Source organism: Myxocyprinus asiaticus, chromosome 46 (assembly GCF_019703515.2).
Source record: "Myxocyprinus asiaticus isolate MX2 ecotype Aquarium Trade chromosome 46, UBuf_Myxa_2, whole genome shotgun sequence".
NCBI lineage: Eukaryota > Metazoa > Chordata > Actinopteri > Cypriniformes > Catostomidae > Myxocyprinus > Myxocyprinus asiaticus.
In genome coordinates, this window is record NC_059389.1 from 15,292,791 (window position 1) to 15,313,025 (window position 20,235).

Sequence of the window (20,235 nt, forward strand, 5' to 3'; positions counted from 1 at the left end):
TCTTGCAGTTCTGCACTTTTGAATGTGCAGCGAGGATCGCCCGGAAGCACTCTGCTTACATTGAAGCGTGTCATTGTGGATTCAGGATGCCCATAAGCGGTTTTGTGCCACTCCGTTTTGGAGCTTTTCTTATTTCTTACTTTTCTTACTAGTTGTTCAAACAACCAACCAACCAGTGGTAGTGCACATCCCTAAAAGAAACAAATCATGCAAATGAGCAGAAAACCAAGTGCATACACAGGCATTAGACATTATTACACAGACGTTCTAACGTAAACATAGGTGCAAAGAGTTCAGTACCATATGTAATGCTACAATTAAAGAATACTCCAGTCTATCATTCTATCAGCATGCTATCTGAAGTAAGCATGCCAGTTCCAATGCCAGGCAATATGGCAGCATGTCGGAAAGCTCTCGACAGTACACTTATAAAACCTGAGGAAGATGGGCGTTAGTAGTCCAGGTCTTTTCAGTCTCCACAATATTATGCCTTTATTTGGCAGTGTAGCTTGCCTATTTTTCTGATTTTTAAAACTGTGTTCATGTCATGTTACACTTTTACACAGTATTGTATGTATCGCTAAATATTCTGTATCAATCTGGCCCGTCTAATTTCCTCTCTGAAAAATCTCACCATTGACTTCAAGACCCAGCAGTGTTTTGGAAGATTCAATTCATCATAACACTTGCACATTTGCGGTTTATAACTACACCTCAGCGTAAACTGATGGAAAGATGGTGCTATTATTTTTATAATTTAGTCAGTTTTCCAGAGTCTCTCATCAAATAACAATGAGAACTGTGAGCTATCGATTCTCCCGAACACCAGAGGGCCGTATTCTGACACTATTCACCCATCTGTGAGAAACAGAGAAGCTGTGAAGAAGTACCATTCACCATAAGTGGTGCAATTTCGGACATTTGAGGTCCCTTACTTTAAACAATGGCGCAATCAATTCATCCATGTGAGTGTAATGTTGTAAACCAGCATTGTGTGTGCACGCTCAACTTTCGCACGTTTCTGGAACTCTTCTTATAATGCAGTACGAATTTTATACTCAATTCAGTTTAGATGTAAAGCACTTGATATTTGCTAAAGGTTTAGGGTAAAAAGTATAGATTTATTACTATTGATACAGGCTGACGTTTTATTGTCAGTGTTAATGTTTTGGTTTGGACTGGAGTGGTTTGTTTTGCATGTGCGTGTATAATCATGTTACAGGAGCATCAAACCTTCAGGCTGTTTTGTTTTCACGGCTGTTCTCTTTCAGGGTCTCACAAGGACACAGAGACACTGATCAGGTGGCGGATGGACCATGAATTTTTATTCTCTGGTTGGAGGAACACATGCAGAAATGGCTGGCAGTATGTACTGATTCATTTGTCATTAGTAATAATTTTATATTTTTGCATACTAGGTGTCTGTGATGTTTCTGATTTGCAATAAGGTCTTTTGTTGTATATGAAGTTAATGACAAAAGGAGAGAAACTGTTTCTGTTACAGGCAGTTTATACATGACACGATATTAGACCTGGATGGACCTATAACTGCACTCAGAGCAAAAAAGAAGTGGGAAAATTTAAAATGTAAATACAAGGTAAGATGGGAGCAAAAAGTGAATTAAATTGGGTATTCATTTGTAACATTTCTTTAGTTACTGTACCTCCTATTGGCTCCATTACTGAAAAAGTCATCACAGCTGTCATAACTGCAACATAATTCTGACTTTTTGCCATTATTTACAGTCTGTTCCAAATGACTCCAATTACCTTCCGGAATATAAGTAGTTTTTTTTTTCCATCATCTGAAAGGTTTTACGACTTAGAGTCCAAAGCGACTAATTTACATAATTTATACGAAATTGATGTCGGCAGTCAAACACACTGCACTCCAAAAAACACATGCTTTCACACATACAGATGAAAACATCAGTAAAACATAGTAGCAAAAATTCTGTCCACCATAACATACTAACAAACTCTAGACCACCTTATACATTCACTAAATGACCTTTCATCACACTCGGAGTAAAAACATTCAGTCAATGAACCTGATAATTAATGCATAGCAAATAGGGTTGCAAATATCAAAAATATCCATGATTGACAGTCATTAAAGTTCATGAATGAACAAAATGCAAGCATATAATTTCACTCACAGACTAAAAGCTGATTATTTGTATACAGCATAGTTACATATGTTTATACTGTATATTATTTATCTCATTTGTAGTATTATTTGCTTTTTCATCATGAATTATAAACAGAATATGTAAAACTTTTACACACGATTACTAAAAGCAGATGCTCCTGATTAAAACAAGCCAAAACACAATGTGATCCGATGTGTAGATCATGAGTTTATCTTCATGGAGTGCATCTTGACATGCTGCCAAAGCAGTGCTCTCACTACACGTCGCTAAACTGCTCATACTTAACGATTATCACCAACCGTAGCGAGCACCGATTTGGTGACGATCCGGGGGTTTTGTCGCAGACCTCAGAAATCTATCTGAGACAGCAAAATTCCAAGCAAAAATCATGTAGTGAGAGCACCGTTTAAGCAGCTGAAGGGAAGTCGGGCAGCTGCTCCTGGGTCCAAATGCCTTCTGCATGCATAGTCTGTCAGTGCAACTTAAACACAGATGCGACCCTATCTGTTTTCAAAAAAGGAGTTGGAAAATTTTAAATGCAAATACAAGGTAAGATGGGAGCATAACTGAATGAATTATATATTTATATATTGTAACATTACGGAAAGATTCCGTTCATTTCATTAGCTTTTCTGAATGTTAACACAATCTAACTTTAATGTTTCATAGTTTTATGTTGGTGTACCTCTATAGCTGCATTATTGAAAAGGTCATCAGTACATCTGTTTTAATTGCAACATGACACTTATTCTTTGCCCTTGCCCATGGTCAATAGCTATTCAAAATACCAATTATTAGTAATCAGTGTTGGGTAGGTTAAGATAATGCAATCCACTACAATTTGCTAATTTCTTGTTTATAATTGTAATCAGATTACTTTAATGATTACTTATTCAAAGAAGTAATTATGTTATTAATTACTTAATTTTCTGCTCAACAAATTCAAAATAATGTCTATATATCCTCTGTTCATTGTTGCACACACTTGAGATGTCACAGAAACACAAACAAATGTACATTTAAATGTAGTACACAATGTTATTTTAGAAATATGTAACCCATGTAATGTACTTAAAAGTAATTACCTTAATTGCCGGAAAAGTCAGTAACTGTAATCTGTTTACAAGAATAAAAAATGTAGAGTAATTTACTTTGTAATCAGATTACACCCAACACTGATAGTGATGCATGCAAAGGTTTTTCAGTTGCTCATAATTAGGGATAGGGATTTGAACAAACAACAAATATCAGGTAATAGTAGGAGTGCATGCATCGATGCATTTTCACACCCCTAATCATAAGATATGTTTCTATCCAAGTTGAGAATTTAATTTATGCGAAAAAACATATTGCAAAAACAATGTGCGAATAAAGACTTGTTTCCATCCCATGTGTTCAAAAGAACAAAATCGTCACTTGCAGAGAAAATTTAGCCAATGTGACTCATTTATTAATAAAATACTTGTGGTTTAGAGCACACAGACAAAACACTCTCTAGTAGAACTTGTCTCATGTCAGGGAGCGACAGCATGTCACACAGTTCTGGGAGCACTATGTGTGTGCGTTCCTCCTTCCTTATCTATTTGCCGTGTGGCTCTGTAATATCTTTTCAAAAGTGTCAAACATGCTCTTGCGCATAGTTCAAGTTTGTATTCAACTTAGTTGCTCTACAAACTCTATGCATGCTTTGGATTTTCAGAATGACCAGTGCAACATTTCAGGTGTGATTATTGGTCTGCTGGTTAGTCTAGTTATGAACTAGTTATTCAGTCACATGACTTTTTATGTGCATCTTGTATTCCTAATAAATTCAATAGCAGTTTATTAGGTAAATGTTCTTCCATGATACTTTATGTACATTTCTTATCAAATACAAAATTTGTCCACCTCAAGCGAGTGTATATGTTTTTTTTTATGCGCATTTTGGAGATTTTATTCACATCTTGGTGTTTCCATCCAGCAGTTTTTCTGCGATATATCAAAATGTGCATAAAAATATGTGGATGGAAACCCAGCTATAGAGACCAGAATATAAAAGAGATTTGGGCCAGTAAGCAGCTGCTCAGAACACCCTGGCTACCATCTAGCAATGCCCTCTTAACCACATAGCATTACAATAAAACCACTCGGAACACCTTAGTAGTCTTTGAATAGCAACGCCCTGACATTACAGTGGTGCATTCTGCACAGCATTTGCAGTTGCCGTGATGTAGTTTTGTCTTGTCTACCTTTGGCATAGGTTTTAAAAGATCTGGGGAAGGATGTTGCAACGGTGAAACCTGAATCCTGGCGATGGTTCAGACTAATGAAAAAGGCTGTAGATGGGGATCCCACTGAGGTCGACCCATCTGAACCAACCTTACTGTCCAACCTAGCAGATGATGAGTCTGAATGTGTAGCTCAGCCCAACAAGAACATGTATCAGGTGGAAATGGGAAGTGATATTCTAGAATTACTGACACATTCAGTAATCGATGTAAAATCTCAAGCAACAGTGGCGGATGGAGGAACCTCGTCAGATACGTCTGAACGTATGAGTGGGAGGCCGATGGAAAGGAGCCCCTCAAAGAATCAAGACGAGATTGACATTAAAAGAGCAAAGATTAGAAGAGAGAGAAAGCTTCTGGAGAAAGAGCATGTAGAACTGGACAGAGAGAGAGTGCTTCTAGAACGAGAGAGAGCCATTGCTGAGAGGGAGAAAACAGCATTGGAGAGAGACAGAAAGCAGCTGGAAAAGGACCGAGCAGCAATTGACAGAGAACGAGCATCACTGGAACAGGACAGAGCAAGACTGGAGCGGGACAGAGCAGCACTGGAAAGAGACCGAGAGACTTTCACTGCCATGACTTTGGGGACAAACGGCATAGGACACGTTGAAGCAGACTCTCCTTATGTAGAGGACAGGAAAAGATTAATATTTTTGTTTGAAAAATTAATTGAGAGATTTTGAGATCATTCATGTACACAGAAAAATGTCAGTGTTGTTGGTTCTATGGGTAACAGTCTGTATGTGGCAAGTGAAAACCATTCTATGAGTCACTTATGTGCACGTTCAAGAAATGTGATCAGTTTTGGAGTTTGAAATACAAAAATTGTACATTGAGAAAGGTTAGATGTTCAAATGTCTCTCTAGATCACGAAAAGACAAGAACCCAAGGAAAATTTTGATGCACCTTATTCACTTAGCGCTATCTTTAATTTATTATAGGAATGACAACAAGGCTGTGAGGGATAGACTGTGCTGTTGTTTTGGATTGTTATGCTGACGAAACATTGACAAAAACATCTTTTCAAGAAATTTCAGTTGACAAAAAAAACATGAGTTGTGGAAAATTAGATCTAGGAGCTTTATTCAGTGGACGCCATTGAAGAGAGTGCCACACGACCTCGTTTTTATCCACGTCAGAAATCAAATATGGCGCTGCTGTGTGTGAATAGGTGTACCTTTCATAAACCTTGGAGATTTACAATCTATAAAATAAACAAAAACCAAACACAAATTAATGGGAAGACGGCCCCTTCATTTTTATCATTTAGTTTATCCAAAGTTACCGCAGAAGTGACAGCAGGCACGTGAGTAATTGATTCTCCCGAACACCAGAGGGCCATATTCTAACCCATTCACATATCTATCAGAAACGAAAAAGCTGTGAAGAAGTACATCCACCACAGAGAGGCAATTGGTATTAGTTGGGGGAGGCTGGAAAGTTAGAATATTTATAATATTGTGTATCTCACAAGCGCAGTGTCGGACATTTGACATCCCTTACTTTAAACAATGGCGCAACCAAGTCAACAATGTGAGTGTAATGTTGTAAACCAGCATTGTGTGTGCACGCCAAACTTTCTCACGTTTCGGGAAATCTTCTGTAATGCAGTACGAAGTTAATTCCCAAGTCAGTTTACATTGAACTCTTATTTAAACACGTTATAATTGCTGCAGCTTTAGAGTAAATTAAAAAAAGGAATCCTAACAGTTGATATAGGCTGACGTTTTATTGTCAGTGTTAATGTTTTGGTTTGGACTGGAGTGGTTTGTTTTGCATGTGCGTGTATAATCATGTTACAGGAGCATCAAACCTTCAGGCTGTTTTGTTTTCACGGCTGTTCTCTTTCAGGGTCTCACAAGGACACAGAGACACTGATCAGGTGGCGGATGGACCATGAATTTTTATTCTCTGGTTGGAGGAACACATGCAGAAATGGCTGGCAGTATGTACTGATTCATTTGTCATTAGTAATAATTTTGTATTTTTGCATACTAGGTGTCTGTGATGTTTCTGATTTGCAATAAGGTCTTTTGTTGTATATGAAGTTAATGACAAAAGGAGAGAAACTGTTTCTGTTACAGGCAGTTTATACATGACACGATATTAGACCTGGATGGACCTATAACTGCACTCAGAGCAAAAAAGAAGTGGGAAAATTTAAAATGTAAATACAAGGTAAGATGGGAGCAAAGAGTGGATTAAATTGGATATTCATTTGTAACATTACTTTAGTCTTTAGTTACTATATCTCCTATTGGCTCCATTACTGAAAAAGTCATCACAGCTGTCATAACTGCAACATAATTCTGACTTTTTGCCATTATTTACAGTCTGTTCCAAATGACTCCAATTACCTTCCGGAATATAAGTAGTTTTTTTTTCCATCATCTGAAAGGTTTTACGACTTAGAGTCCAAAGCGACTAATTTACATAATTTATACGAAATTGATGTCGGCAGTCAAACACACTGCACTCCAAAAAACACAAGCTTTCACACATACAGATTAAAACAAAAGTAATAAACATAGTAGTAGCGTTTTAAAGTAGCCTATTTAGAGTATTTGGTTTTTACTAAGCATTTTATGCAGTCCGTATAACGATTCTGTCCACCATAACATACTAACAAACTCTAGACCACCTTATACATTCACTAAATGACCTTTCATCACACTCGGAGTAAAAACATTCAGTCAATGAACCTGATAATTAATGCATAACAAATAGGGTTGCAAATATCAAAAATATCCATGATTGACAGTCGTTAAAGTTCATAAATGAACAAAATACAAGCATATAATTTCACTCACACACTAAAAGCGGATTATTTGTATACAGCATTGTTACATATGTTTATACTGTATATTATTTATCTCATTTGTAGTATTATTTGCTTTTTCTTCATGAATTATAAACCGAATATGTAAAACTTTTACACACGATTACTAAAAGCAGATGCTCCTGATTAAAACAAGCCAAAACACAATGTGATCCGATGTGTAGATCATGAGTTTATCTTCATGGAGTGCATCTTGACATGCTGCCAAAGCAGTGCTTTCACTACACGTCGCTAAACTGCTCATACTTAACGATTATCACCAACCGTAGCGAGCACCGATTTGACGACGATCCGGGGGTTTTGTCGCAGACTGAAATTATCTGCGACAGCAAAATTCCAACCAAAAATCGTGTAGTGAGAGCACCGCTTAAGCAGCTGAAGGGAAGTCGGGCAGCTGCTCCCGGGTCCAAATGCCTTCTGCATCCATAGTCTGTCAGTGTGACTTTAACACAGATGCGACCTATCTGGTTTTTTTTCTTCTCTCAAAAACGAGATTTTTACCTCGTGCGACTTTGTCTGGAAAATACGGTAGTAATGTATGCTAAAGCTATTGTTGTTTCCTTTATGTCGTTTTGTCTCTACTTTTGGCATAGGTTTTACAAGCTCTTGCGAAGGATGTTGCAACGGTAAAACCTGAATCCTGGCGATGGTACAGACTCATGAAAAAAGCTGTAGATGGGGATCACACTGACATTGCTTCTCCCAAACCAACCTTAATGTCCGACCTAGCAGATGATGAGTCTGAATGTGTAGCTCAGCCCAACAAGAACCTGTATCAGGTCGAAGTGGGAAGTGATATTCTTGAATTACTGACACATTCAGTAATCGAGGTCAGCACTCAAGCAACAGTGGCGGATGTAGGAACCTCGTCAGATACGTCTGAACGTATGAGTGGGAGGCCGATGGAAAGGAGCCCCTCGGAGAATCAAGATGAGCTTGACATTAAAAGAGCAAAGATTAGAAGAGAGCGAAAGCTTCTGGAGAAAGAGCATGTAGAACTGGACAGAGAGAGAGTGCTTCTAGAACAAGAGAGAGCCATTGCTGAGAGGGAGAAAACAGCATTGGAGAGAGACAGAAAGCAGCTGGAAAAGGACCGAGCAGCAATTGACAGAGAACGAGCATCACTGGAACAGGACAGAGCAAGACTGGAGCGGGACAGAGCAGCACTGGAAAGAGACCGAGAGACTTTCACTGCCATGACTTTGGGGACAAATGGCATAGGACACGTTGAAGCAGACTCTCCTTATGTAGAGGACAGGAAAAGATTAATATTTTTATTTGAAAAATTAATTGAGAGATTTTGAGATTATTCATGTACACAGAAAAATGTCAGTGTTGTTGGTTCTAAGGGTACTTTAGCATTAAGTATTTAATAAGTATTTAATTTAAAGCATTTCAAAGTTAAGTTCTCGTTTATTTAAAGGGGTAGTTTACCAAAAAGAGAATTCTGTCATCATTTACTAACCTACATGTACTTTCTTCTGTAGGTCACAAAAGGAGATGCTAGACAGAATGGGACTTACAGTCCTCATTCATTGTATAATAAAAGAACATTCATTATTGTGTTCCTCGGAAGAAAAAAAGTCAACCAGGTTTGGAATGACATTTGGGTATTTAAATGACTGAATTTTAATTTTTGGGTGAACTATCCCTGGTAGACATGGTTTTGTTTGGAGAAAATGTTCACAGTTGTATGTAGGGCATCAGAAGTGTATAGTTCATTGTAGTTAATTGAGAACAAAACACAATTGATAATCAACAATGTTAAGTTTATTCCCACCATTTTCAGGCTCATGAGTGCATTGAGATTAAAGTTAAGTTTCGGACTTTCAAATCGATCACATTAATTGAGTTCTTACAAAATCAGTAAAATATACTTTCTTTGATGATTCCCATCCTCAATTATGAGTGGGTGTTTCTTTTTATGGAGGACAAAGGTTTATCTTAAATACAAATCCTCATTTTGCATTATAGGCCTCAAAGAGCTTAAGTGACTAAAATATTTCATTTTGATCACATTAATGATAATCACATCTAATAAAAAATAAAAAAAAATTTATATACTAAATATTGAAGGATTTATTCATTGTTTATTTACATTGTGTCAGCCATTAACTTTTTGTCCACATTCTGCACAGATGATTTCATATATCAGAACCCTTTAATAATTTGCAAAATCAAACAAAAACATTCACTTATGCAGTCCCACAAACCCAGAGACAGTCCTGAATGAACTTTATTGTAACTTAATGCAAATGATTTACTGAAACAGTATGCCAAATGCAAAAATCTGTCCTTTTTTAAGATTTTGCAAGTCAGCTTTTGTCAGCAACTACTTCCTCGTCCTTCATGTCCCCTCAAAATTATTAATGCTTAAATATATACAGTGGCCCTAAAAACTTAAGCTACACTTAAAAATAATTGAATGTCATTGTATTGATTAGATAACAAATTACCAACACAAGTGGCATTAATTTTAAAGCAAGATAGCACAAGGAGACTTTTTAAAGGGATAGTTCACCCAAAAATGAAAATTCTCTCATTTACTCACCCTCATGCCATGCCAGATGTCTATGACTTTCTTTCTCCTGCTGAACACAGATGAAGATTTTTTAAAAAGAATATCTCAGCTCTGTTGGTCCTTTCAATGCAAGCGAATGGTGGCCAGAAATCTGAAAGTCCAAAAAAGCAGATAAAAGTAATCCATAAGACTCCAGTGGTTAAATCCATATCTTCAGAAGCGATATACGTGTGGGTGAGAAAGAGATCAATATTTAAGTCCTTTTTTACTTTAAATCTCCACTTTAACATCTGAAAGTGGAGATTTATGGTAAAAAAAAAAAAAAAAACGGACTTAAATATTGATCTGTTTCTCACCCACGTATATCGCTTCTGAAGACAGATTAAAACGTTGGAGTCGTATGGATTACTTTTATACCACCTTTATGTGATTTTTTGGAGCAAAGTTCTGGCCATCATTCACTTGCATTGCATGTACCTACAGAGTTGAGATATTCTTCTAAAAATCTTCGTTTGTGTTCTGCAGAAGAAAGAAAGTCATACACATCTGGGATTGCATGAGGATGAGTAAATGAGAGAATTTTCATTTTTGGGTGAACTATCCCTTTAAGTAAACCATTTTACAAAAATAAGTTTGTTAGGTTTTAAATGATACAACTATAGATATGCTGTTCAACATGAAAACAAAATGTATTTGGACACTTTCAGGTTGTCAAATGTTTGTGGAACATGTCTATAGTTAATGTGATGAACAACAACACTGTGAACTTGAGGGGAACTGACTTCATACATTCACTTTAATGACTTTGAGACCAGCTGGTTAAAAATAGCTTAGATAAATGCAGTTAAAGAAAAAGGTCTAGCATTTGTTTTCAGATGCCACTTCATCTGATATTTGTTATCTAATGCATTAACATTAATACTGTACACGAAGTGTGAATTGAATTTATTAAATACTTTTTGGGTCTTTCATTAGTTTACTAATAGGAAACCAGTGGACGCACATACACACAGTTAGTGCTTACGCTGAATATGCATTTATCCAGATCTATTTGCATTCTTGTCTTCCCTTAAATTTTTTTTTTTTATCAGATCAAGGTCATTCAGTGATGACAAGTGCTGACCATTTCCTTTTTGTTTAATTAAATTTAGCTTATGGGCGATAGCCTATTGTTCCCATTGCAACTCCCCAAGACCCCAGCCACTCAAAAACCTATATAAGGTTCATTCAATTAATTTGAGACTGATTTGCTGCGACTGATTGTCTGAAGAACCTTTACGTGAATTCTGAAATATCTGCATCAAAGGTAGGTTCTTTGAAAAATTCTATGATTCATGATACCTGTGTTTGGACACATTGAATAGATACAAAACTGTAATAAGTCTCATATTAACACATTTAAATCAATAAAAATGTTAGCGCTTAAAGAATTGAAATGGCCATAGACAGATCATGTGTTTATGATTAAAAAGGAATCAGTCACAGTCACCTTATCTGAATACTTAAATGGACTAAGTAAGTGAGATTTATTTAATTTTAGTAGTTATGGACAGCTCACCAGAACTTTTGGATTTTGATGCTTCAGATGAAAATGGGTAAGAAAGATCTTGGTTGTTATTCTTCATTTGCAGTCCAAAATGAAAAATAGCTCACTTTTCTACAATCAACAACACTTATAATTTCGAAAAAAAATACAGACTACCAACATTTTAAACGTGTTTTGTGTGTGTTTAATCAATTCGAGTCCCGAGAACAGTGGAATATTTCTGCGACAGTGGGATTCACAGGTTCGGCCCTACATCGAGATGATTGACTTCATGAGGACAATTGGCATTGAGAGGGAACTTGCACTGCCATCCATTGCAGTGGTTGGAGACCAGAGCTCAGGGAAAAGCTCTGTTCTAGAGGCACTCTCAGGAGTGGCTCTACCTCGTGGCAGTGGTAAGTTATACTTACAATATTTAGTGGCCACAAGAAATGCAAACCAAGTGGCATTCATTTTAAAAGTGCAAGCACAAAAAGATGTTGTGATTTAGAACTTTAAAACAAAATTTAAAATTAAAGGGATAATTTTTTTTTTTGGGTGAACTATCTCATCATTTGCTCACACTCATTCCATCCCAGATTTGTATGAATTTCTTTCTTCTGCAGAACACAAATGTAAATTTTTGGAAGAATATCTCAGCTCTGTTGGTCCATGCAATGCAAGTGAATGGTGACAAAAACTCTAATTGCTCCAAAAAGGAGATAAAGTCAACATAAAAGGGGTCCATAAATCTCCAGCAGTTTGATCAATGCCTTCTGATCAAACCGTTAGAACAGACCAAAATATAACTCCTTTTTCACTGTATATCTTGACATCAGCACTCCTTTTGGCAATCATGATTTCAGGCTCGATTAACGCCATCTTGCACTCGTCATCCGTCAAGCGCTAGGAAGTATAATCGAGCTTGAAATCATGATCGCCAAAAGGACTGCTGATGTCAAGGTGTAGCTACAGTGAAAAAGGAGTTATAATTTGGTCTGTTCTCACCCAAAATCAGCTGGATCACTTCAGAAGCCATTGATTAAACCACTGGAGTCTTATGGATCATATTTATGTTGATCTTATCTCCTTTTTGGAGCAGTTAGAGTTTTGGTCACCATTCACTTGCATTGTATGGACCAACAGAGCTGAGATATTTTTCTAAAAATCTACATTTGTGTTTTGCAGAAGAAAGTAAGTCATACACATCTGGGATGGTATGAGGGTGAGTAAATGATGAGAGAATTCTAATTTTTCAATTTTCAGAATTATTGGAACAGATGTAGTGGATGTATTGTTAATGTGGTAAACTACAATTATGGTTGCCCTACTAAGACACATGTGAACTTGAGGGGAACCGACTTTCACTAAAAATAACCTTTTTTTCAACCAACACAAGTTGCTTACCTGTAACTAGATCTAAGAAAATGTCTTGTGTCATTTGTTTGTAGATGCCACTTGGTTTGATACTTGGTATCAAATGCAATGAAATTCATTAAGTCTGGCTTAACCGTCGAAATACATTTTGGGGCCACTGTATGTACGTTATGACAACCCTAGAATTTCATGAAGATCTAATAATATTTTTGCCATTTAATTTTTCCATAATTTGAAGAGACTGCATAAACCTCAGATTGATTTATCTCTTCATAATAGCACACTGAACCTAAATATTCTTGTAAAATGTAATCACAATTTGGTTCATTTAGGTATTGTCACTCGCTGTCCACTGGAGCTTAAACTCAGGAAGCTGAACAATGGGGGAGACTGGACAGCCGTAATCTCCTACAAAGATGTGCGAGAGACATTTAATGATCCCACAGAAGTTGAGAGTTATGTCCGAAGGGGTGAGAAGTTAATATCTATAAAACTAAATATCATTATAAGTCTCATTTATATGGTACAGAGCAGGATGACAGTTATACTGTACCAGTTAATCATTACTTGTTTTGATTGGATTGAATTGAATATAATAGTTATATCACTGATGAATGAAATCCAATGGAACAGTTACATGTTATAGTAAGTATATTTGTCTTTGTAATATTATGTCTATTACAGCGCAGAATATGCTTGCTGGAGATGGAGTGGGAATCTGTGATGATCTTATCAGTTTAGAGATCACATCACCTGATGTGTGTAACCTCACACTGATCGATCTACCTGGTATAACAAGAGTACCAGTGAAAGGTCAACCTGAGGACATTGGAGACCAGGTAAAAACAAAAATGACTTAATCAAATGATATTAAAGTATGTGTCCCAGGTAATCATTATCTTCTAAATTAAGCTTTGATTAATTGCAGATTAGACACCTAATATTGAAATTTATTGCAAAGAAAGAAACCATCAATCTGGTTGTTGTCCCCTGCAATGTTGACATAGCAACCACAGAAGCACTTAAAATGGCACAGGGTGTGGATCCTGATGGCTCAAGGACTTTAGGTATAACTTCTTACATTAATCTGTACATGTCAATGACCTAACACAGGGTCCCATGAATTATAGTGAGGCAAATATACACACTCATTGAGCACATTATTAGGAACACCTATACACCTACATATTCATACGATTATCTAATCGGCCAATCGTGTGGCAGCAGTGTAATGCATAAAATCATGCAGATATGGGTCAGGAGCTTCAGTTAGTGTTCACATCAACCATCAGAATGGGGAAAAATGTGATCTCAGTGATTTCGACCGTGGCATGATTGTTGTTGCCAGACAGGCTGTTTTGAGTATTTCTGTAACTGCTGATCTCCTGGGTTTTTATGCACAACAGTCTCTAGAGTTTACTCAGAATGGTGCCAAAAATGTCCAGTGAGCAGCAGTTCTGCGGATGGAAAAATCTTGTCGATGAGAGAGGTCAACAGAGAATGGCCAGACTGGTTGGAGCTGACAGAAAGGCTACGGGAACTCAGATAACCACTCTGTACAATTGCAGTGAGCAGAATAGCATCTCAGAATGCACAACATGTCAAACCTTGAGGTGGATGGGCTATAACAGCAGAAGACCACGTCAGGAACTTTATTATGACCATAATGTTCCTAATAAAGTGCTCAATGAGTGTACATATTGGTGTTTGAAACTTTGATTTTCTACTTACTCTTATGTCCAGATTTAGATCTGTATTCACTAATACTGTAATCATACCTCACAATAACCTTTGGTAACTTACACCTCTGTGTTTGTGGTGTAATTGTGCTTGAATTATTAGCGCTGACATAATTGCATGATATCATTCATGTCTGTTTTCTTTAAAAAAAAAACATTATTACCTCAGCAATATTGACAAAGCCAGACCTGGTAGATAAAGGAGCGGAGGTTGACATCCTACAAGTACTTCAGGGCAAAGTTGTTCCTCTCAAAAAGGGCTACACCATTGTCCGATGTAGAGGCCAGAGTGATATCAATGAAAACGTGTCGTTGGCTGAAGCCACACGACAGGAAAAAGAGTTCTTCACGAACCATGCATACTTCAGGTATTAAGCAAACTATTTAAAGTTAGAGTTTTGTCGCTTTTAGTCCTTGGCTGTTACCTTTGAGGGCATTTAAATGCTACTGTATTCCTAAACAATGACTAAATTCACTTTTAGCAGGTATACTGGTATACACAGCTGAAGTGTGTAACTTTTTCTGTTAAAATACTTTCTACTGTCCTAGCTTATTATAAAGAGACAACTAAGTATGCCATTCATAGGTTAATTTTCTCGAAAACTGTAAACACTGTGTGTCTCTCTGTGCTATAAAAATTTCTCCATATGTTTTGAGCAGCCCGTCCAGCCTGATACAACAACACTGGCTCGATCAATGGCATGGGTTGGGGACGGGACTATCTGTTTGTTCGATCAACAGAAGACGGGGCGTATTCAGAAAGCTGTTTTAAAACATTTTTTTTTTTTTTTTCAATTCCGTTATACACTTCAGTTTTAAAATGTATTTTTTGTCTTTCTGCAAAACGGTCTCAAAATACTGATGACTCATCTTGCACTTCACAGATTGTTTGGCCAATCAAATGTGCTCTAAAATAAGAATATCCCTTCCCTTAATACCATTTGCAACTGATTAGCAAGTAGCAAATCATTATTCATGGCTGTGATGTAATTAAAGCCCATTACCTTTTTAAAATAAAGGAATGAGTCCTTTGATACGCATTGCCCAAATCTCCTGTTTCAAAAGGAAACACATCAACACAGGAAAGAAAACTGCTTGTCGAGTAATTTCATTGGGTCTTTAAGTGGGTAAAAATTATACATAGTAGTCTGTTATCTGTTATTTTATGTAACGTTCGAAGCCATTGAGGAGTGTTTTTGTTGCCACCAGTTATCTTCTTGATGAGGAGAGGGCCACAACTAGCTGCCTTGCCACAAGACTCACTAAGGAGCTGGTCGAACATATCAAGGCAAGTCTAAACATACTGTAGCTAAATATTCTGAAACTTACCTTGAATAAGTAGTCAACTTAACAGTAACTCCTCTTCAGGCTTCCCTTCCATCATTAAGAGAGCAAATTCAAATCCACCTTTCTTCCGTGAGAGTTGAGCTAAAGCGTTATGATGAAGGTCCTCCTTTAGAACCAAAACGGATGGGGCCTTATCTTAGCAAGGTAAGCATAAGCATCATTTGTTCCTTGGTGGACAGTAGCCAGACTGAAATGAACACCTCTGTTTCACTGTATGTGCAGAAAATATTGGAGTTCAGTGACCAGATAAGCGAGTTGTGTAGAACAGGGGAATCAGGAAATGGAAACCTTTACTCTCTCCTTCGACCAGTGTTCAATCAATGGGAATGCCACCTGAGTGACTCCAAATCATCCTGTACGTAAAACAACAGTATTTAGAACCAATTTTTGTTGTTATGTTAGGGTTATTGGTTTTTTTTGTTTTTCACATTTGTCTGTAACCAGATGCATGGATATAGTAAAACAATGCATGGAAAAGCATGTCAGAAACGGTCTGCATTCCGAGTGAGTTTGATCATCTTGTTAATGATTTATATTGATACATTGATCTTCTTGTTAATGATTTAATGCATTGAACACTGCTGCACGTTTTATTAAACACTTTACACTGCAGAATGTATGTTTTTAGTGATGAGAGAACTGATTCCTTGTCAAATTGTAATGATATCTTAATTTTACCGGTATTAGATCTCATCTGTGTCAAATTTTCAAAGGCTATGACCAGACCTGCAGTCTTCCAATAACATTACAGCGACAAACAGTAGGAAAGCACACTTGCGGATCGCAGAGTCTAGCGACACCAAGCCACAAAGTCGCTGGCGGTGTGAACGAGGCTAAAGCTATCAGATAGCTTCAAAAATGCTTGGAATATAATGCATGAGTTGTATTTTTGGAACTTGATGGGCCCTTGTCCCCATGCAAATTGCATGGAATAGGCCCCTCAGAGATTTTGCAAAATTTCTCCTTTGATGTTTCAAGAAAGAAAGTCATACAGGTTTGGAACAATCTTTTCTGGGTGAAGTATCCCTTTAACCTTAATCATTTGAGTCGACTTTTGTACGTTGAATTTTATTTTAGTCAGAGAGTTAATAAGGGAGATGACTGAAAAATATGATGAGGTCCTTCGCGGGAGAGAACTGGTGACCTTCAGTGACTACTGTGCGTATGAATCAATGGTAAAGAAACATGTTGGAGACCTTAAACAACCAGCTATGGATACATTGAAGCTCATCCGAGGTAGCTGTCTGAACTTTTAATGGACTTTTTTTGTTTTTTTGTTGTTGTTGCATAAAATGATTACATTTGAAATTATTAATAATAATTTTATATCATTTAATATTATCCTAGGTATTGTGCAGAAGGAGTTTAGGGTTATGTGTGAGCTATGTTTCCCAAATTTCCCTCATCTGAGACACATAATACTGGTGGGTTAAAGTTATAATCCACACAAATCAGTTTAATAGATAATAGAAGTCTTAGGGTGGGTTGAACCGATAAGGATTAATCTTAAACCTAGATTAAATCAGGATTTATTCAGCTACACCAAACTTCAAACCTTGTTTAAACATAATCGGTGTTACATTTAAAGCATCATTGTGATCCTGGTTTTAATTTGACAGTAAACCAAGATCAAATAATCCTGGATTTAATCCATATTGATGCAACCCTCCCTTAAACATACTACTATTATAATTTTTCTGATATGTATTCCTGTAGAACCTGATTGATGACATTCAGTCAAAGCAAGAAAGCAAGGTGGAGAAGAGGATCCATGAGTACATCAACATGGAGAAACTTGTTTACACACAGGATCCCATTTTTACCCAGAAAATTGTGGATTTTAAATTTGTGGAAAGGAGACAGGAGTATGAGTCGGTTTGTCTAGATACTGGAGAGAATGCAACCTCACCCAAAAACTGTGCTGTCTTTGACACCAGGAACCTGACACCTGATAAACTTATCATCTACTATGAGGTGTGAACTAAAGTCAGTTAAAGGAATTGCTCAATCAAGGAATACTTAAAGGAATAATTCACCCAATAATTCTCTCATCCTTTACTCACCCTCATGCCATCCCAGATGCGTTTGATTTTCTGTCTTCTGCTGAACATAAACGAAGATATTTAGAAGAATATCTCAGCACTGTAGGTCCATACAATGCAAGAGAACTTTGGTGGCTAGAACTTTGAAGGTCCAAAAAGCATATAAAAGTAATTCAAAAGACTCCAGTGGTTAAATCCATACAGTATCTTCAGAAGTGATATGATAGGTGTGGGTGAGAAATAGATCAATAAGTCCCTCTTTACTATAAATCTCCACTTTCACATTCTTTTGTTTTTGGCAATTTGCGTTCTTAGTGCATACCGCCACCTACTGGGTAGGGAGGAGTATTTATAGTAAAAAAAGGACTTAAATATTGAACTCTTTTTCACCCACACCTATCATATCGCTTCTCAAGATAAAGATTTAACCACTGGAGTCTTAAGGATTACTTTTACGCTGCCTTTATGTGGTTTTTGGACCTTCAAAGTTCTGGTCACCATTCACTTGCATTGTGTGGAACTACAGAGCTGAGATATTCTTCTAAAAATCTTTATTTGTGTTCAGCAGATGAAAGAAAATCATACACATCTGGGATGGCATGAGGGTGAGTAAAGGATGAGAATTTTCATTTTTGGGTGAACAATCCCAGCTTCTTAGTCACATTGTAGTGTAGGTCACATTTGGAGCCCTGTTTTTTGTCCAGATTTTTTTATTTTGTAATGTCTCATGTTGCTTGTTAAATGAAACACTGTAGCGTTTTGTTCTTGAAGTGAAACTGAACTGAAACTTTTGAATTATCATATTTTGCATCTTTTACAAATCTCACTTTTCTCCACTATTAATAATAATGGAGAGTGATTTTGATTACTTTAATTTTTGAGTTTTGATTTTTGGTTTTGATTTTCAAAGTGCACTAAAAGCCTCCCACATGTCCTCTCAATCAAAATAGATTGTGTATCAGCGTCTAGCCGACTACATTCCCATGGTGATCCTGCTCTTTATACTGAAGGAAGCTGCTATGATGCTGCGGTCTCATGCTATGGACTTGCGGGATGGAGCAGATGTTGTGAAACTGCTCGTGGAAGATACAGAAGCTGGGCGACAGAGAGCAGACTTACACCAACGCATGGAGCGACTGCGCCTGGCCCAAGAAAGGATCAGTATATACCTCTGAGACAGAACTTGATTCTGGACCAGCAATGCCCTGTCTTATTTCCTTACATTTAACCACTAAAATACAATAGGTTAGAGCTGTTTGAAAGTAAGCAGCAAAGGAAAGTTCATCATTACAATCATAACAAAGTTAGTTTATGGTAATATTGTTTCTTTTAAATTACATTTAAAAAAGAATTCTACTGGGGGTGGGGGGGGGTGGCTGGGTAGCTCAGCAAGTAAAGACGCTGACTACCACACCTGGATTCGCAAGTTCAAATCCAGGGCGTGCTGAGTGACTCCAGTCAGGCTTCCTAAGCAACCAATTGGCCAGGTTGCTAGGGTGGGTAGAGTCACGTTGGGTTAACCACCTTGTGGTCGCTATAATGTGGTTCTCGCTCGGTGGGGTGCGTGGTGAGTTGTGCGTGGATGCCGCGGAGAATAGCGTGAGCCTTCACACGTGCTAGGTCTCCGCGGTAACCCGCTGGACAAGCTACGTGATGAGATGCATGGATTGACGGTCTCAGATGTGGAGGCAACTGAGATTCGTCCTCCACCACCTGGACTGAGGCGAGTCACTACGCCACCACGAGGACTTAGAGCGCGTTGGGAATTGGGCATACCAAAAAGGGGAGAGAATCCCCTCCCCCCCAAAAAATAAATAAAAATAAAATAATTCTACTTGTTACAAAGTGTTCTCTTTATGTGAGCTTGGTGTTATCTTTGAAGGTGTGATTTTATCAAATGTGTGAGAAGTCTCTAAATAAAAGACTTTAAAACATTTTTTGTTATCTTCAATTTTCAGGAAACTTCCAATACATTAAATCAGAGGTGCCCAAACTTTTTCCTACGAAGGGCCAAAAATCAAACTCGATTGAGGGCCGTGGGCCAAAAGTAAATGTTGCATTATAACAAACCCATCGCCTGAAATTAAGTTCTGAAAATGAGGGGGAATAACCCCCTTACACAACTCATATGGAGGGGCATTTGTTACCTTTACAAAGGTAATTTATTTCTAACCTTATAAAGTGATTCTGTTATTCTCTGTCAAATATTTTAATTTAAACAGTTACATTTTAAAATGTCATGTTTCAATAATTCCAGAATTGCATGATCTCTAAATTGTATGATGTGCATTGTTACTGAAGCAAAATATTTTTTTCTCATTCACATATTTCCAAATCTTTTGGCTATTAAATTAACATAGCCTACAAATTTAATGCAGGACACAGAAGAGGAGATGATGGCATTTCTCCAAATTTGGAATAGGAG

General features: G+C 37.2%; 2 protein-coding genes across 13 annotated transcripts; both read left to right on the forward strand.

The window, feature by feature from the left end:
* Positions 1 to 864: 864 nt before the first annotated feature.
* On the forward strand, positions 865 to 9,817 carry zgc:113426 (uncharacterized protein LOC562128 homolog). 11 transcript variants are annotated; one of them, XM_051689751.1, is made up of 4 exons: positions 865 to 965; positions 1,272 to 1,365; positions 6,505 to 6,598; positions 7,853 to 9,815. In XM_051689751.1, exons 1-4 carry the CDS (start codon positions 944 to 946, stop codon positions 8,561 to 8,563), a joined length of 921 nt encoding a protein of 306 aa, XP_051545711.1. In that variant the 5' UTR covers positions 865 to 943; the 3' UTR covers positions 8,564 to 9,815. The 11 variants fall into 11 exon arrangements, with proteins under 11 accessions (XP_051545711.1, XP_051545708.1, XP_051545709.1 ...); XM_051689748.1 differs by lacking the exons at positions 6,505 to 6,598; positions 7,853 to 9,815 and adding exons at positions 1,505 to 1,598; positions 4,393 to 5,653; XM_051689749.1 differs by lacking the exon at positions 1,272 to 1,365 and adding an exon at positions 6,272 to 6,365 and having other exon boundaries at positions 869 to 965.
* A 1,173-nt stretch (positions 9,818 to 10,990) lies between these two features.
* mxh (myxovirus (influenza virus) resistance H) lies at positions 10,991 to 19,744 on the forward strand. 2 transcript variants are annotated; one of them, XM_051689741.1, is made up of 14 exons: positions 10,991 to 11,086; positions 11,321 to 11,375; positions 11,525 to 11,721; positions 13,015 to 13,152; positions 13,367 to 13,521; positions 13,611 to 13,749; positions 14,591 to 14,789; positions 15,631 to 15,709; positions 15,790 to 15,912; positions 15,991 to 16,123; positions 16,846 to 17,004; positions 17,116 to 17,192; positions 17,485 to 17,742; positions 18,761 to 19,744. In XM_051689741.1, the coding sequence occupies exons 2-14, from the start codon at positions 11,326 to 11,328 to the stop codon at positions 18,983 to 18,985; spliced, it is 1,932 nt and encodes a 643-aa protein (XP_051545701.1). In that variant the 5' UTR covers positions 10,991 to 11,086; positions 11,321 to 11,325; the 3' UTR covers positions 18,986 to 19,744. The 2 variants fall into 2 exon arrangements, with proteins under 2 accessions (XP_051545701.1, XP_051545702.1); XM_051689742.1 differs by having other exon boundaries at positions 11,008 to 11,086; positions 11,324 to 11,375.
* The last annotated feature ends 491 nt before the right edge of the window (positions 19,745 to 20,235 follow it).